At 42.2% G+C, this 19150-nt stretch overlaps 1 protein-coding gene across 2 annotated transcripts in view; it reads right to left on the bottom strand.

Annotated features, from left to right (window-relative positions):
• cdkal1 (CDK5 regulatory subunit associated protein 1-like 1) overlaps positions 1–19150 on the bottom strand; it is a 231760-nt gene that overhangs the window by 135573 nt on the left and 77037 nt on the right. For both annotated transcript variants that reach the window (XM_059567198.1, XM_059567199.1), the window contains exons 6-7: positions 16996–17044; positions 5936–6056 (exon numbers count right to left, since the gene is read on the bottom strand). In XM_059567198.1, the coding sequence (XP_059423181.1) occupies positions 5936–6056; positions 16996–17044 (170 nt within the window). The remainder of the gene's footprint in view (positions 1–5935; positions 6057–16995; positions 17045–19150) is intronic.

Genomic DNA, 19150 nt, shown 5'->3' with positions numbered 1-19150 from the left:
CAACGCGAGAGTTCTCAGAGCTAGCGGGGTCAGTGTTAGAGGGGTCAGCGTTAGAGGGGTCAGTGCTAGAGGGGTCAGCGTTAGAGGGGTCAGTGCTAGAGGGGTCAGCGCTAGAGGGGTCAGTGCTAGAGGGGTCAGCGCTAGAGGGGTCAGCGCTAGAGTTCTCAGAGCTAGCGGGGTCAGCGCGAGAGTTCTCAGAGCTAGCGAGGTAATCACTAGAGGGTCATCTGCAGCCTGACCGAGTTCTACGTCATCAGCAGAGCGACCAGCAGACAAACGCTTCACCAGACAATGCTCCAGGAAGATTCATTTATAAATGCTAAACGCATATAATGGTCAATTGAATGCTACACATGAATCCAGGGAGCAAACGTGGAACTCTGACTGAGAACATGCTAAAACTAAATGCATGTAAACACATGTAAATAGAAAAAAAAGCAACAACAACTGTGCACGTGTTCTCCATCACTGCTCTTGTGAGATTTTGATCATTCTGTTTGATCATTCATTTATTCTTTAGGATCAATCAAAATGGACTAAAATGGTTAAAAAAAAAAACAATTTCATGATTTCAGGCTCGGGAGGTCAGAGTTTCAGAAGATCCAGGAAGCTCAGGTGAAGCCTGGAGCTCCAAGCGTCTTTAGCTTCATGTTTCCACACAGACTGCAGCCAAAGGGCAAGATGCATTATTTATGATGTGTAAATATAGCACCAACACATTGAACGGCATTCTACAGAGATACGTTTAATATGTGTGAATTCAAGAAATTCTGAATGAATTGAAATGTTAATGGCGTTGTGTGGAGCTCTCTGGAGAGAGACGGCTGATATTACAACCCGTGAAGCTGAATTTGAATGAAGGTATCCAAGGTCAAATTCTTCTCAACAGCAATCGCTGGACATGAAGAGACTCCGCTGTTAGACAGTGAAATGTGTTTTATACACAGAACAGTGCTGCTGTTTCTTTACCTAAACATCTCTGAATGCTTCATCTGTTCAGAAACTACAGGGAAATGCATCTTGTGTGGAAATAAATGCATCTGGTGATTCGTTTGTCTCTCTTCCATAATGTGCTCCAGCAGCGGTGAGGAACAGCTGCTCCAGACTGGAGCCAATGGAAACTCATAAGCCATGAGCTAATGTTTTTCACATGACACGTCTCTCTGATCAGAGCAGGACGAGCCAGAAAGAGCTGCAGACAAGTGACTCTCGCTGTAATGCCAGACTTTGTCAAGATCATGTCAGCAACCGTCGTCTCACTCCTTCAGGAGCAATGTTTGAAAGAATCCATGTGAAGATAAACACTTTAAAAGTGCTTTAGACTTTAGACTCTGCCCCGGTACGAGTTGTCAAGCTGTTCATTAGTCTGTTTAATGAAATAAGATCAAATGTAGTTGCAATAAATGCATTAAGAATCCGTACACCTGCAGCAGTGGAGGACTATTATTCTGCTGCGTGAAACTGCGGAGACGTTTTTTTATTTTTCTATTTCAATATTAATATAAACATTTTTTTTTTAAGTTGATTGTTTTGCCTCCAAATTGTTTTCTTTTTTGACCAGGCACAAACGCGGCAGACGTGTTCATCCATCAGTCTCAGGACAGGACGTCAAATACTTCATGTTTCTGGAAGAGTTCATGTGTTCATCTGACCTTTGCTTTATAGCAACACTGAGCTTCTCCAAAAACCATTCCAGCCGCTTCAGGCTTCAGTAAACTACTGCCAGCAATCCCACCGCCGTCAAATAAAACAGCCGCTTTCAGCCATCTGGGAAAACAGTCACAGAGGAGGAGAAAAAACTGTGTGGAGCTCAAGAACAAACACAAAACTAAAGCTACATAACTACAGAGGAAAAACCCCGTCTTACAGATATATAACCTCAAAAACTGCAGTGAAAAGTGTGTTTCAATCAAGTCAAACAAGTTCAGAGCATTGAAATGGCATTCACACTTTACATTTCTAAATGAAAGAGTGAAGCAGATGTTTACAGAGAGTCAAAGAGTGAGGAGTGGAAAAATAAGAAGGACTGGTGTAAAAAGACTGTGGTCAAAGGCAGAGCAAATGATTCTGCTAAAAGCCTCAGTCCATTTTTCCTAGAACAACATAGAATCCTACAACTATGAATCTATGGGTGCTTCTCAATATCCCTCCTCGTCTCCTCGCTCCTCCGTCCTCCATCCTATGACCCGGAAACCGATTGAGCACAGCCATCTTGAAGGACATCTCAATTCTCTAATTGCACCACGAGGAGACGAGGATCGAGGAGGGAGGAGGCTTCATGAGGAGCGATGAGCGAGGATACACAGGTGTATCCTATGTAGAAGTCTTTTATCGACTTAACGTGACGCACGTATAAATTCTCCTCCCCCTTCACATCTGTTGTAATAATTTTTATTTATATTTTACCTTTTCACTTCAAATAAACCATGCATTTCATATATTTCAAACGGCATCTTGCTTTATTAATATTTATTATGAATGTCTTAATTAAACTTAAACAACATAAGGGCAGATCCCTTTAATTACAGCTGATAACACTTTGAAGTAACGTTGAAGGGAGTGAGGATAAATCATGTCGCTTGATTCAAGTCTTCCATCCTCATGTCTTTTCCTTGCATCCTTCCCTCGCATCCTGAAGAGGTGGAGCTAAGACACGAGGAAAGGAAGCGAGGAAAGGAAACGAGGAAAGGAAACGAGGATGCACAAATAAGAATTGAGAAGCACCCTATGTCTATCTATTTGCCTTTTTAAGATGAATTGCTTTAAGTATTCGCCCAACTGTGAGTCGCTTTGGATAAGTGTTTGCAAAATGAATAAAGGTAAAAGCGGCCATGAAATGAGAAATCTAAATTCCCTTGATCTTTTGACATATATGAGGTCATTGCACTATAAAAACATCCTGTAACTTTCAGAACTCAAAACAGTCATTAGTCACATCACTACCTGTTTATCCCAGCCCACTGATTCTGCTGCGCTGCCTGTTTAGCCCCGCCCACTGATTCTGCTGCGCTGCCTGTTTAGCCCCGCCCACTGATTCTGCTGCGCTGCCTGTTTAGCCCCGCCCACTGATTCTGCTGCGCTGCCTGTTTAGCCCCGCCCACCGATTCTGCTGCGCTGCCTGTTTAGCCCCGCCCACTGATTCTGCTGCGCTGCCTGTTTAGCCCAGCACACTGATTCTGCTGCGCTGCCTGTTTAGCCCCGCCCACTGATTCTGCTGCGCTGCCTGTTTAGCCCCGCCCACTGATTCTACTGTACAGAAACCAGACAAACTTTATTTGATGAACTTTAATTTTAATGAAGATCCAGACCACGTCATTAAGAACTCTGTCCTTTGTTCACTTCAATTTACCGCAGATTCATTTACAATCAAGTCACAACTGTGCATCTGTGTGACTACATTGGATCACACAGTAATAAGAACACATGTGAGAAACTGTTTTCATGACGTTGTCACTACTGCGTTGTCTAATATTACAGATGTAGGGCTGGGATAAACTATTATTTTTTAAACGATTAATCTAGCAATTATTTTTTCGATGCATCGATTAATCTAACGATTAATTTTTCCAGACCGATTCGATTTCGATTATCTCCCCATTAATTGACTACTAACAATGTTGATTTACATATCTGAATGAAAAAAACATGAATTCCTTAACATTGCAATATATGTTTATTGCTCTTAAAATTACAAAATAAAAGACTAACAATGCATTACTTTGCACTTGTATAGAGATAGCATTCAATAAAACCTTGAAGCCTTGAAAACAAATAGCTTACTGAAACAAGCTTACTGAACACATAGGGCTGTGAGTGCGCGAGCGCGGGTGAAACTTTGGTGTTTCGCCCTTTTTCTATCGTGTTTAATGATTTTGATTAATATGCACGAGGGAGAGAGAGAGCAAGAAGCGCTCGTGTTGTTTGAAGACTGAGTGCACGCGCGCAGCCGGGGCTCTCTCTCGTACGCGCCCTGTCAGGCGCAGCACAGTCATTCTAATCTACATCACTCACCGATCAAATAATGAGAGGGTTGAGGGTTGCGTTCTGATGAGAGGGTTAAAAACAGGAGAAATTGCCTATTACTTCTAAATTATTATTATTATTATTTTTTTTATGTAAACATCTTGATAATATAAGCAGACCACAGAGAACAACAAAAAAAACATAATAAAGGCAGTTCATGACCACTTTAATTTATTTTAAGATCTGAGGTTAATTCCATCATTCATTATGGCTGTTAAAGTCAAGCAAAGTGATCTAAAAGGGTTAGGGTTAGGTACTGAGCGCATCACAACACGTCTCTCAGGGTGAACGGGACACCCAAGCCCAGAGATTATTACACTCCAGACACCACTGATGTTTAAAACTGAACTGTCCATTTTTTTGGCTGCATTTATTATCAATGTATCAATTATGTGTTATCATTATGTTTGTTTGTTTTTTGCCAGATAATCAGCATAATTAAATATTACATATTTGAAATGATTGTTATCAGTTTGTAGAATAGTTATCAAAAGCAGCTTGACCGTAAATGTTGAATAACTAAAGTTCACAACTGATGATGGTGTGTGTATGTGTGTGTGTGTGTGATCCTGGTGTCCCTGTGAAACACACACACATCTCTGAGCAGCTCTCTCACAGGACTAACACTGGAGTGTTGATCTGGATGATGTTCAGGGTCACCCCGAGAGCTTGAGGTGATTAAAGATCTCACACCCGTCTCATCGGCTCTTTCGGGGCTGCTGTTTGTGTTGAGATGAACACAGGACAGCCCTGAATCAGCCAGTTCTCACGCAGAGACGCACAGCTCAACTACAGCAACAATGATGCTCTCAGTGTTATACAGTGAGGAGAGATGGCACACGACTCGTCACATGATCTAACACTGGGAGTCGAATGTTCCCGTCGAATGTGTTTGTCCTCCAGATGACACACATCATGTGAACACAACAGAAAACCCATCCAGGCTGCTTCTAAACAACTGACTTATTCAATTCACCAAAATTTCTTCCTTCTCAGGAAAAAAGAAATCCTCTCCATGACTGCCATTGGCTCATCTGTGTTGAGGGGAGGGGCTTATGGATAGGTCAACTGCCTTCAGTAAAGAGCTCAAAGCTCACGACTTGCAGCTAGAGTTTGCTCAAAAAGCCCTTTTGCTTAGAAAATCCTCACGAGTACAGACTTCACTGGGCAGGAAAACACGGCAGAAAGTCCCAAAGTCCCAAAACCGCATGTTCTCCTCCCATGAAGACTCTCCTCCGCGTCTCAAGGTGTTTCCATTTGCATCTCATTTGGTTCTAAGTGGCTCTGAGACACGAGCTTCTAATTGAGCTGCCGGCATGCTGGGGGATTTGTTGAATGCTGTCGAGCAAACAGGCAGATTACGGAGCGACCTCTGGAGATCGTCAGACACACAGCCTCCAGTCCAGCTGTGGCCTCACTGAAGGGTCAGTTCACAGGACCTGACTGCTGCTGTGAGGACGGGTGGAGCACTGGGATCAGAGGCACACAAACACACGGCACTCACACATCACACATCTGGGCTTCAGAGAGAAGCTTCGCTACACTTGTTTGTACTGATGCTCAAGCTCCAGTGAATCTGACGCTGGACATCACTGCACACTGAACTGGCTGAGGAGCAGTTTCTCTGATAGTATTTCAGTTATCATATCATGGGTGTTTCCTGTCAGCTGTTCAGAATCAATGCCAGAATTTTTCTCATTCTTCTTACAGCAACACATACATCACAAACTAACACAACCAGAGATGTGGACTGCACACACACACGTTGTGTTTTATGGGTTCATTCCGCAAGTGTAATGGTTTTTCTCCTGTACAGTCTGTATTTTCTATCCTCTTACCCTAACTCTACCCCTCACACAAAATCCAGTGAGTCTGAATAGTTCATGAGTGTGTCTGTCCGTTCACATCTTACCCTGTGTTGATGGAAATGATTTCAATCAGCGGGTTCTTCCTGATCTTGGGCAGATCCAGCCGCGCTCCTCCCAGACGCTTGCCTTTCTCCTTCTTTTGACCCAGCAGACGCACAGAGTGACCTGCAACACACACACATACACACACACACACACACACACTCATCACCAGATGAACAGAATCATCACACCCCAGTCCATCAATACAAGCTGATGCCAAAGAGAAGACAGAACAAAGACAGAGAGCGAGACAGAGAGAGAGAAAGAGACAGAGTGTGCGTGTGTCTGCTTCGTGTCGACTGAGATGGATGGAGAAGATATTGAGACGTGACCGTGAATACATCCCCATTATTCAGAGTCCCTGAGCTGAACCCTCCAGGTGTTCATACTAGAGGTCGACCGATGTATCAGTTTTGCCGATTAATCGGCACCGATAGTTGATTGCTGGAACAATCGGTTATCTGCAAAAATCCATGCCGATAGTTTTGTGGGTTGTGTCCGTTGCTGGAGTTGGGTCAGGGTTCATTATACAGTGTGAGAGCGACCTCTAGTGGCTGAATCACTGACAGCACGAGCTGTGTGTTCAGACATGTGATGCTGAACAGAGAGAGACACTTCAGACAGAAAACACTGACGCTCCTCAGAGTGCCATTCACATAGTTTAACATTAAATTACATTATATTCGCCCTGAATCCTTGTTAATGTACAGTCATGGCCAAAAGTTGAGAATTACATAAATACTGGAAATTGGAAAAGTTGCTGCTTAAGTTTTTATAATAGCAATTTGCATATACTCCAGAATGTTATGAAGAGTGATCAGATGAATTGCATAGTCCTTCTTTGCCATGAAATGCTGAATGCTGAGATCATTTCAGTAATCATCTTGTTAACTCAGGTGAGAATGTTGACGAGCACAAGGCTGGAGATCATTATGTCAGGCTGATTGGGTTAGAATGGCAGACTTGACATGTTAAAAGGAGGGTGATGTTTAAAATTGTTAAGGCAAGGATATTTTGGCTACCAAGATTGCACCTAAGTCAACAATTTATAGGATCATCAAGAACTTCAAGGAAAGAGGTTCAATTCTTGTAAAGAAGGCTTCAGGGCGTCCAAGAAAGTCCAGCAAGCGCCAGGATGGTCTCCTTAAGAGGATTGAGCTGCGGGATCGGAGTGCCACCAGTGCAGAGCTTGCTCAGGAATGGCAGCAGGCAGGTGTGAGCGCATCTGCACGCACAGTGAGGACAAGACTTCTGGAAGATGACCTGGTGTCAAGAAGGGCAACAAAGAAGCCACTTCTCTCCAAAAAAAATATCACGGACAGATTGATCTTCTGCAGAAAGTATAGTGAATGGACTGCTGAGGACTGGGGCAAAGTCATATTCTCCAATGAAGCCCCTTTCCGATTGTTTGGGGCATCTGGAAAAAGGCTTGTCCGGAGAAGAAAAGGTGAGCGCTACCATCAGTCCTGTGTCATGCCAACAGTAAAGCATCCTGACACCATTCATGTGTGGGGTTGCTTCTCATCCAAGGGAGTGGGCTCACTCACAATTCTGCCCAAAAACACAGCCATGAATAAAGAATGGTACCAAAACACCCTCCAACAGCAACTTCTTCCAACAATCCAACAACAGTTTGGTGAAGAATAATGCATTTTCCAGCACGATGGAGCACCGTGCCATAAGGCAAAAGTGATAACTAAGTGGCTCGGGGACCAGAATGTTGAAATTTTGGGTCCATGGCCTGGAAACTCCCCAGATCTTAATCCCATTGAGAACTTGTGGTCAATCCTCAAGAGGCGGGTGGACAAACAAAAACCCACTAATTCTGACAAACTCCAAGAAGTGATTATGAAAGAATGGGTTGCTATCAGTCAGGATTTGGCCCAGAAGTTGATTGAGAGCATGCCCAGTCGAATTGCAGAGGTCCTGAAAAAGAAGGGCCAACACTGCAAATACTGACTCTTTGCATAAATGTCATGTAATTGTCGATAAAAGCCTTTGAAACGTATGAAGTGCTTGTAATTATATTTCAGTACATCACAGAAACAACTGAAACAAAGATCTAAAAGCAGTTTAGCAGCAAACTTTTTGAAAACTAATATTTATGTAATTCTCAAAACTTTTGGCCACGACTGTAAATAGTGAATTGTATATAGAGCATTTTCATCGAAACGTGTGTCTTTCTGTGGCTCTAATAAAGTCTGTATGCTTCATTTATAGAGCTATAATATAGATCGTTCTTTCGGTTTGCTTCGTTTTTTAAAAACTGAACTTCAAATTTATCTTTGTCTCATTGTTCATTCTTGAAGTAAACTTGTGTCCGTTTGGTGAATAAATACATTGTTTTAGAGCGCTGCTCACGTCTGGAGTGTGTGTGATACTGGTGAGTTCTCCGACTCAGCGCTGCTCTTATTCTGATTATATCATCAAGTGTTCAATAACAGAAGCAGTTCAAGTGTGAGAGTATACATTGTGCTGGTATAATTGTAGGGCTCTATGATTTCTGTGACGCGGATCACAGAGAATATGAATCCTGCATGTTCTGCGTGACTCTGTTAATGAATGGCGCAGACGCAAGGTTTCATTTTTTACACATATAATGTTACTGAAGCGTGTGATTTCAGCATCTGCATCTGTCTCACTAACAGATTTCATTGGGCCCTGTTAGAGTGTGGTAATTTCAACATTTACTATTACTATTACTATTATTCTTATTACTTTTATCATTACTACTACTACTACTACTACTACTAGTATGGTTCAGTCCTTTTTTATTTTTTTAAATAAAGCACTATTTTAGTTTTTGTTCAGTATCCATTTGAAAAACTATCGGTTAATTAATCGGTATCTGCCAGTGTGCTCCTATCTAGCTATCAGTATTGGCAAAATCCAATATCGGCCGAACTCTAGTTCTACCCACACACACCTTACATTACAACAACATGGAAATAAACTCAGATTCCAAGAGATGCAGCAATGAGGAGATCTGAGACTGACACACAACGAAACAACCTGATCCACACACACAACCCCTTTATTCACACAACAATACACAGTTATTCTGATAATGGTTTGAAATAAATAATCCTGAATAAAGGAATAACAAGGTCTGTGACAAACCTCTTGAGCGTGATGTGTGTCTGCACAGGAGAATTGTGGGAACTGCATCCATTAGTGACTCTGAAAGGCCTGGACACATCCAGGCAAAATCAACTGTATTTGTCCAAGACTGTGACAAAACCTCTTTGACTTCTTCCACAGAGCACGAGACAGTCAGAGACGCTCTTCTCCGTGTGACACGTGTGCTGCTATAATCCAGGTCTTCTGAAGTCAGATCAAACCTCAACCACGGCCGGCGACATTTACATTTAGATTTAATCATTTAGCAGACACTTTTATCCAAAGCGACTTACAAATGAGAACAATAGAAGCAGTCAGGTAAACAAGAGAACAACAACAGTATACAAGTGCCAATGCAAGTCTCAGTTAGGCTAGTACAGAACGCATAGCCAGGTTTTTTTTTTTTTTTTTTTTAAATGAAAAGACAAGAAAAGAAGGAAAAGTGCTAGTATTAGTTGGTTAAGTGCTGGCGAAAAAGATGAGTCTTTAGATGTTTCTTGAAAATGAGTAAAGACTCAGCTGTACGAATTGAGATTGGGAAGTCATTCCACCAGCTGGGCACAGTCCAGGAAAAGGACAGTGAGAGTGATTTTGAACTTCTTTGGGATGGCACCACAAGGCGTCGTTCACTTGCAGAGTGCAAACTTTTGAAGGGCACATAAGATTTAACCAGTGAGTTTAGGTATGTTGGTGCCGTGCCAGTGGTCGTCTTGTAGGCAAGCATCAGTACCTTGAATTTGATGCGAGGGGCTACTGGTAGCCAGTGTAACCTGATGAGGAGAGGAGTAATGCAAGCTTTTTTTGGCTCATTAAAGACAACCCCCTCGCTGCTGCATTCTGGATCAATTGCAGAGGCTTCACAGTGCATGCAGGAAGAGCCAGGAGAGCATTACAATAGTCCAGTCTGGAGAGAACAAGAGCTTGGACAAGAAGTTGGATGGCTTGCTCTGACAGGAAGGGTCTAATCTTCCTAATGTTGTATAAGGCAAATCTGCAGTACCGGGTTGTTGTAGCATTGTGGTCTGTGAAGCTTAACTGATGATCCATCACAACTCCTAGGTTTCTGGCTGTCCTGGAAGGAGTAATGGTTGACGAACACAGCTGTATAGAGAAGTTGTGATGAAACAATGGGTTTCTCCAGAACAGAGCCAGCGTCCCTCACTTCTGATAACAGGTCTGATCGTGTCAGAGGCTCACGTGACCCCACACACCTCACCCTCCGTTTAATTGCAGACACATACAGTACAGACCAAAAGTTTGGACACACCTTCTCATTCAAAGAGTTTTCTTTATTTTCATGACTATGAAAATTGTAGATTGTGCTGAAGGCATCAAAACTATGAATTAACATGTAGAATTATATATGGAATTATATACATAACAAAAAAGTGTGAAGCAACTGAAAATATGTCATTCTAGGTTCTTCAAAGTAGCCACCTTTTGCTTTGATTATTGCTTTGCACACTCTTGGCATTCTCTTGATGAGCTTCAAGAGGTAGTCACCTGAAATGGTCTTCCAACAGTCTTGAAGGAGTTCCCCGAGAGATGCTTAGCACTTGTTGGCCCTTTTGCCTTCTGTCTGTGGTCCAGCTCACCCCTAAACCATCTCGATTGGGTTCAGGTCCGGTGACTGTGGAGGACAGGTCATCTGGCGCAGCACCCCATCACTCTCCTTCTTGGTCAAATAGCCCTTGATGCCTTCAGTGTGTCTCTACAATTGTCATAGTCATGAAAATAAAGAAAACTCTTTGAATGAGAAGGTGTGTCCAAACTTTTGGTCTGTACAGCATGTAATCAAATCTCTAAATAATTCATACAACCATCTACACGCAAATAACAGAAAGAAAGGATCCGAGGCCAGAGGTGTGACAGAGTCTCCTGTGTCTCGATCCTCTGGAGAAGAGACAGACGACATCACACAGGAACCCAAGCGATCACCAGCTACATCCAGAACAAACAATCAAGCTCACAGACACCTGAGATCTACAACACTAGAGCTCTTCAGAAGTCATGTGTCATCCATACATTTCAGTGTTCTGATCAGAGTCTTTACTGACACGGAGCACAGATCCACTGATCTGACCAGCAAAAGATCATGATCCTGATCACAGCAATGCAACAGGGACCCAAGCGTGTACACTAATTGCATCATGTCTATTCTCTTTTTCACACTGAAAGAGCAAAATAAAAAGAAATCAAACACAGAAGCTGAACGGTTGGGTCCATCAGTGATGAAGGTGATCATCAGCAGAGATCTGATGAGGGAGAGCACATTCATGCGGGTCTTATTTATTTAGCGGGTCAGATTTAGATAGACAGAAGAAACAGCCGAGCAACAGAGAAGGACAGCAGCTTGTAAGAGTTTTGCCTCGTTTTCTCAGACTACTGTGTGATCATCATTGCTAGGAAAGTTTTGGTTTAAATTGTGTGTCTTACCCTGGTAAATACGTGCTGAAAGTGGCGCTTGGTTTCACGTTTGCCTATCGCAGAACTGCCCAGTTTCGGTCTGCTAAATATTGAGGCGTGGCCAGCTGACTTCAATCACAGGTAATCAGGCAAATACAAAAGTGGTAGGTTTCACCGCGGCAGCCCGCGTGTGAATTGAGGTAAAGACCGACAAGTGTAAAGACCATTGACTCTACCTGCATGACTCCACCGAGCAAGGACACCGACATGGCACTTGAGTATTGCTTTTCTCTTCTTTCTTTACTTTTTGTATAGCTTGTTCTCAAATACTTATTTCTTACACTAGTAGTCACTATGTGCTTTCAGATCTCTACCATCACTAACACTCGGAGAGCACGCTATGTAAATCGCAGGAAGGCCTGTCCCTCTGTACTCTACTACTACGCTCTCTATTCCAGTTGGTCTCTGGAATTGCCAGTCTGCTGTTAACAAAGTAGACTTCATTTCTTCTATTGCTACTCATTCCGGTCTCAATCTCATGGCACTGACTGAGACTTGGATCAAACCTGAAGACACTGTCACTCCCGCAGCCCTCTCCACTAATTTCACTTGTTCCCACACTCCTCGTACCACTGGGAGGGGTGGAGGTACTGGTCTCCTTATATGAAAAGAATGTAAATTTGATCTTCAGCCATCACCTACAGGTAATGGTTCATTTGAATCACATGCCATTACTGTAACCCACCCTGTTAAAATCCACTTTGTGGTCATTTATCGTCCCCCAGGTCAATTGGGAAACTTCTTGGAGGAGTTGGATGTGCTGCTATCAAACTTTCCTGAAGATGGTACTCCTCTGGTACTGCTTGGTGACTTCAACATCCACCTAGATAAACCCCAGGCTGCTGACTTCAAAACTCTGCTCGCCTCATTTAATCTCAAGTGGGTGTCTACTGGACCTTATCTACACGCGCTGTTGTTCTGTGGACAACTTATCAGTTGCTCCACTGCACACCTCAGACCACTTCCTTATTACTGCTAACCTAGCACTTACTCCTGAAGCGGCACACACTCCAACACAGGTCACCTTTCGACGCAACCTACGCCCCATCTCTACATCTCGCCTATCTTCTGTGGTTTCATCTTCGCTTCCTGCACTTTCTCAGTTTTCAGCTCTGGACACGAACAGTGCTACGGACACTCTTTGCTCCGCTTTAACATCTTGCTTGGGCAACTTTTGCCCACTGTTGTCTAGACCAGCATGCACCGCCCCATCTGCCCCCTGGCTGTCCGAGCTTCTCCCTGAACATCGCTCTAAACTTAGGGCTGCAGAGAGGAAATGGCAGAAATCAAGAAACTCTACCGACCTCAGTGTGTATCAGTCTCTACTCTCTTCCTTCTCTGCAAATGTCTTTACTGCTAAAACATCCTACTACCACAACAAAATTAATAGCTGTTGTGATGCTCAGACACTCTTCAAAACTTTCTCTTCGCTTCTTAATCCGCCTCCACCACCTCCTCCATCGACTCTTACAGCAGATGACTTTGCAGACTTCACAAATAAGACAGGTACCATCAGTGACCAATTTTCCACACCGCAGACTGAGGACAACTTCACAATGACCGACGCACACTCTTTCTCCTCCTTCTCCCCACTCTCAGAGATGGACGTTTCCAAACTTCTCCTGTCCAATCATCCTACTACTTGTCCACTTGATCCGATCCCCACTCACCTCCTTCTTCAGTCATTCCTTCGCTTACTCACATTATCAACTCCTCTCTTCACTCTGGAACATTTCCCTCAGCATTTAAGTAGGCTCAGGTAAGCCCACTGCTTAAGAAACCATCTCTAAATCCAGCGCTTCTTGAAAACTACAGACCGGTCTCCCTTCTTCTATTCATTGCAAAGACACTTAAGCGAGCTGTGTTCAACCAGCTTTCTATGTTCCTTGTACAGAAAAACCTCCTGGACAGCAACCAATTTGGCTTCAAAAGTGACCACTCAACTGAGACTGCTCTGCTCTCGGTTACTGAAGCCCTGCGACTGGCAAAATCAGCTAGCCAGTTAAACTGCTTTTGACAACGTTAATCACCAGATTCTCCTGTCCACACTCAGAAAGATGGGCATCTCTGGAACCGCACTACTGTTGCAGGTTGCAGGGTTAAGTCCTACCTCTCTGACAGATCCTTTAGTGTGTCTAGGAGGGGTGATGTTTCTAAGTCACAACACCTTACTACTGGGGTTCCTCAAGGCTCAGTACTTGGACCACTTCTCTTCTCCATCTACATGACGTCATTAGGATCTGTCATTCAGAAGTATGGCTTTTCTTATCACTGCTAGGCTGATGACACTGAACTCTACTTCTCATTCCAACCAGATGATCCGACGGTAGCTGCTCGCAATTCAGCCTGTCTAAGTGACATTTCTAGCTGGATGAATGACCATCACCTTCAGCTTAACCTTATGAAGACAGAACTCCTGGTGATTCCAGCTAACCCATTGCTTCATCACAACTTCTCTATACAGCTGGGTTCGTCAACCATAACTCCTTCCAGGACAGCCAGAAACCTAGGAGTTGTAATGGATCATCAGTTAAGCTTCACAGACCATATTGCTACAACGACCCGGTCCTGCAGATTTGCCTTATACAACATTAGGAAGATTAAACCCTTCCTGTCAGAGCAAGTCACCCAACTTCTTGTCCAAGCTCTTGTTCTCTCCAGACTGGACTATTGTAATGCTCTCCTGGCTCTTCCTGCATGCACTGTGAAGCCTCTGCAATTGATCCAGAATGCAGCAGCGAGGGGGTTGTCTTCAATGAGCCAAAAAAGCTCACGTTACTCCTCTCCTCATCAGGTTACACTGGCTACCAGTAGCCCCTCGCATCAAATTCAAGGTACTGATGCTTGCCTACAAGACGACCACTGGCACGGCACCAACATACCTAAACTCACTGGTTAAATCTTATGTGTCCTCCATAAGATTGCACTCTGCAAGTGAACGACGCCTTGTGGTGCCATTCCAAAGAAGTTCAAAATCACTCTCACTGTCCTTTTCCTGGACTGTGCCCAGCTGGTGGAATGACCTCCCAATCTCAATTCGTCTTTACTCATTTTCAAGAAACATCTAAAGACTCATCTTTTTCGCCAGCACTTAACCAACTAATACTAGCAATTTTCCTTCTTTTCTTGACTTTTCATTTAAAAAAAAAAAAAAAAAAAAACCTGGCTTTGCGTTCTGTACTAGACTAACTGAGACTTGCATTGGCACTTGTATACTGTTGTTGTTCTCTTGTTTACCTGACTGCTTCTATTGTTCTCATTTGTAAGTCGCTTTGGATAAAAGCATCTGCTAAATGATTAAATGTAAATGTAAATTTAGATCACGAAAGGCTCTGATCTGGTCTTTAGCGTTCGGTCAGTCATGATCGTTTATATCCATCCACCCTGAACACATCCGTCAGACCCTCACCCAAACCAACACTCAAAACTGAGCAAGATCCGATGTCATCACTCACGAAACACCACTCTCTAGAATTAAACACAAGTCTCCCATCATCCTAGGAAAGGTCATTCAGTTCAGTCACATGACGCAGAAGACTGTGAGGACCTTCTCATGCTTTCTTCAGTGATTCAGACACATTCGAGGAACATTAGGCATCAATCAAACTGTTGTGACACAACAGATCTGCTGTTTTACACTGGGTTGTTCCAGTGTATTCTGGGATTGTGTTCACTGTGAAGAACAATGTGTAGAGTGGACGTCACGCTAGGATTTGACCAGCGCTCTACCCAAAATAACACTTCCTCCAGTGAAAAAGTGTTCTGGTCTGAATCAGGAGAGAAATATGTGGCTGGATTCTGATGTGAGAGACAACAGCAGGAGCACTTTTTCACTGGAGGAAGTGTTATTATGGATAATAGACTATGTATTTGAGTTAAAAGCGTCTTAATGCTGGATTTGTTTAATCTTTTTTCTTCTCCAGATGTTAACTGATGGACTGGAGTGCTGTGGATTATTGTGATGTTTTTATCAGCTGTTTGGACTCTCATTCTGACGGCACCCATTCACTGCAGAGCATTCATTGATTACTTTGAGCACACGATCAACATTTTGTTAGATGTTTTGTCTCTCCTATGATGCAGTGTTTCTTCATCATCATCATCATCATGTTACTTTGGGACAGACAGTTGGAGCAGAAGAGAAAGACGAGCAATTGATCATCTCTGTAATAATGTGCACTAATGAACTGATAACATTTGGAATGTGTATTAAAGTAAAATGATGAAATGTTGATTTCAGTCTGTACTTTAACATAAAAATAACACAAACACCCTTCTTCTTCTTCTGGTAGTCCATCATACTATATCTGATGACCGTCCTCATTTGCGGTGTATCCTTTGATTGCTAAAGAGCCATATCCTTGATCAACTAAATTTTGCTACAGGATGGGCAAATAAAGTCAGAATTTGTAGGTGCAGACATAGCTTTGTGTCTTTTATTGTTGTTTCCCTTTATCTCTCTCAAATCACACCATCTAGGGACAGCTCTGTCACGCAGAAATAGTGCAATTGGAACCAGTTGGTCTTTATATCACTTTTTCGGACCCCTGAGTAACGGCGTCCCTGATGGAGCTGACCATAAAGGATTAGATGTGGTAAATGATCTTAGCTTCATAATGTGCCCAAGCCAGCGTGACTAATGCTCAGTGATTGTGGCTTCCATGCTCTTACAGTTTGTCCTGGCAAGCACTTCAAAATGGGGTACATAGTCATAGCATGTAATCCCCAAAATTCACTGCCAACACCTTACATGAAGACGCTCCAGCAACCTCAGATGATGGCTGTATATAACCCAGACTTCACAGCTGTAGAGAAGAGTAGTAATGCAAACAGCTTCATAGATGGGAACTTTAGTAAGCAATTGAAGGTGCTTATTTTGAAAGACCTTACGTTAAAATCTACCAAAGGCTACAGAGGCTTGCTTTATCTGATTTTCAATTTCATCATCGAGATTGCAGTCCTCTGATACAATGCTGCCCAGATACTGTAAGTGGTTGTTTCTCTATTGTAAAAACAGTCATAGTGAGTGGAGAACTGAGCTTCCACTGACATATCACTTCAGTTTTAGTAGTACTGACTGACAAACCTCATCTGCTGTATGTCTTCACAGCAGTAACAAGAACCAGAAGACACACACACACACACTTACAAACACACATGTACACTCACATTCTTACAAAGACATGCACACTCGTGCACACATGCACGCGCAAACACACGTGTGCACACACACACACATACTCACGTGCACACATAAACTACTGTCACATTACTGGGCAAAAATGCTAGCACTGTAGTTTTAGTTAGCAGGGGACCATTCCCAACAATCCATAACCAACTACTCAAAAATCCAATAAAATGCATCTGACGAGCTCAGAAGAGAACACAGAGACTCAGACAGATGACTAAACATGCACAAAAAGGTGTGTGTGTGTGTGTGTGTGTGTGTGTGTGTGTGTGTGTGTGTGTGTCTGACCTTTGATAGCCTCGTCCACGACCTCCACCACTCGATCGATCTGCTGGACCTACAGAGACACAGAGACACGCTGTGAGAACTCATCCAGAGGTCAGTCATGTGGACTCCTGTCATGATGCTGTAGAGACAAGGACACGCGTGTTTCTGCTGTCATATGAACCCACTACAACTCATTAAGACATATGTCTTTCATCTTTAGCATTAATTTAATGTGATTTCTGCTTTTACTATTATAATCATGTGTTCTCACACACAACACACAAAAGCAGAGGTGGAAAGTAACGAATTACATTTACTCGCGTTACTGTAATTGAGTAGCTTTTTTGTGTACTAATACTTTTTAAAGTAATTTTTTAAATCTGTAATTTTACTTTTACTTAAGTATATTTTGTTTGAAGTATTGTACTTCGCTACATTTTAAAACATTAATTACTGAGTAAAAAAAAATTTTAAAAAAAAAAAAAAATCGCTCCCTGGAAACTACGTCAGTAAATTATGGGGAGGGCAAACTGGCGCTAAAATCACAAGAAAGATGCAGACGGACAAAACAGGCGTTAGTGGTGCAGACACCGCTGAAAACGAAACCCCGTCATATTCTGAAGTTGAACTCGAAGGAAATGAAGTGAACCCCTGGCCACATGTATGCTCTATTATGCAGTGTAAGCTGTACTTGCCTAGGAAGACCAAACTAGCAGCTTATAAAATCTCGACAAGACATCAACCATTCGCAAGAATGTAGAGGTAAGCTAAATAATTGCATCGTTGCATTGGTGGTTAAAATGAAGCTTTGACATTTTAGCAAGAGGTTTTGCACAAATTAGCTAAAAAGACAGTGGTGAGGAGTGTGCTATTTTTGTTTTAATGATGTGCGCGCGCATTTATAGTGCGTTCTTTAACTGTGTGATTCAGTCTCCTAAAATGCATTTAGAATGATCACAAAATTTAAGATATAGGGGCAGAAAATTCACATACTTATATAATTTCATATATTAAATCAAAATCACACAAAGAATGCCATCGTTTCCTCCAAAAATCATCATGAATATATACTGAATATATATATATATATATATATATATATATAACAGTTCAGTAAACAAGTTAATTAAGAGACTTGCGTTTTAGACACCATATTGCCTTTTTTAGCTCTATTTCTACAACAGAAAATAATTCCAAACACAGCCACCAAAGCACAGTTTTGCGTCTCTGAGCAACGTGACAGTGTTTCGTTCCTGAATGAATCAAACGTTTAAATGATTCGGTTCAGTCGCAATGACTCACTTATTAACAGTGACTTGCTGACACATACTGGCCATTTTAATTTCACATTTAAAGTATCTTTTGATTTTTTTAAATAATTAATTTCTTATCATTTCAAATGAGTATTCAACATTTTATGTCTTGTATATCAAAACATTATTCATGCATTTGTACCTGCAGGTTAAATGCATTCTTGTCCTGCACTAAACAGTGTAATACATCTAAATGCCACTTCCAATTAATCTTCTTCATTTCCTCTGCATTAAAAGATGAGTTTGTTGATACTGATTTGCCTGGTAACAGCCCAAATGTTTTATTATTCTAAATAACTGATTCCTTTAATTAAAAACAACTAGTTTGAGGTTAATAGACCTATCCCAGGGGTGTCAGACTCAGTTCCTGGAGGGCCGTAGCCCTGCAGAGTTTAGTTCTAACCCTGCTCCAGCACACATATCATGTAGTTTTCAAATAAACCTAAATGATTAGATTAGCTGGATCAGGTGTGTTTAATTAGGGTTATATCTAAACTGTGCAGGACTGTGGCCCTCCAGGAACTGAGTTTGACACTCTTGGCCTGTCCCATTTTTGACTCCCTCCCACTGTTAAAATGTAACTAAGTAATTTTTACTCTGAGTAAAGTTTAAATGAGCTACTTTTTACTTTTACTTGAGTAGATTTTTAGACTGGTACTTTTACTTGTACTTAAGTAAAATTTCATTAATGTAATGGTACTTTTACTTGAGTAGAATATTTTTGTACTCTTTCCACCTCTGCACAAAAGGGCTCAACATGAAGCTTTGACATGTGCTTGTCCTTTGTTAAAGTAAATCTGTCATGCACTTGTCCGAGTACAAAAGTTACTTGTCCGGGGCAAAAAAATAAATCCATTCTGAAG

The sequence above is a fragment of the Carassius carassius genome, chromosome 15 (assembly GCF_963082965.1).
Source record: "Carassius carassius chromosome 15, fCarCar2.1, whole genome shotgun sequence".
NCBI lineage: Eukaryota > Metazoa > Chordata > Actinopteri > Cypriniformes > Cyprinidae > Carassius > Carassius carassius.
The sequence above is the reverse complement of the archived record's forward strand: the minus strand, read 5'-3'. Positions and strand labels throughout refer to the sequence as shown.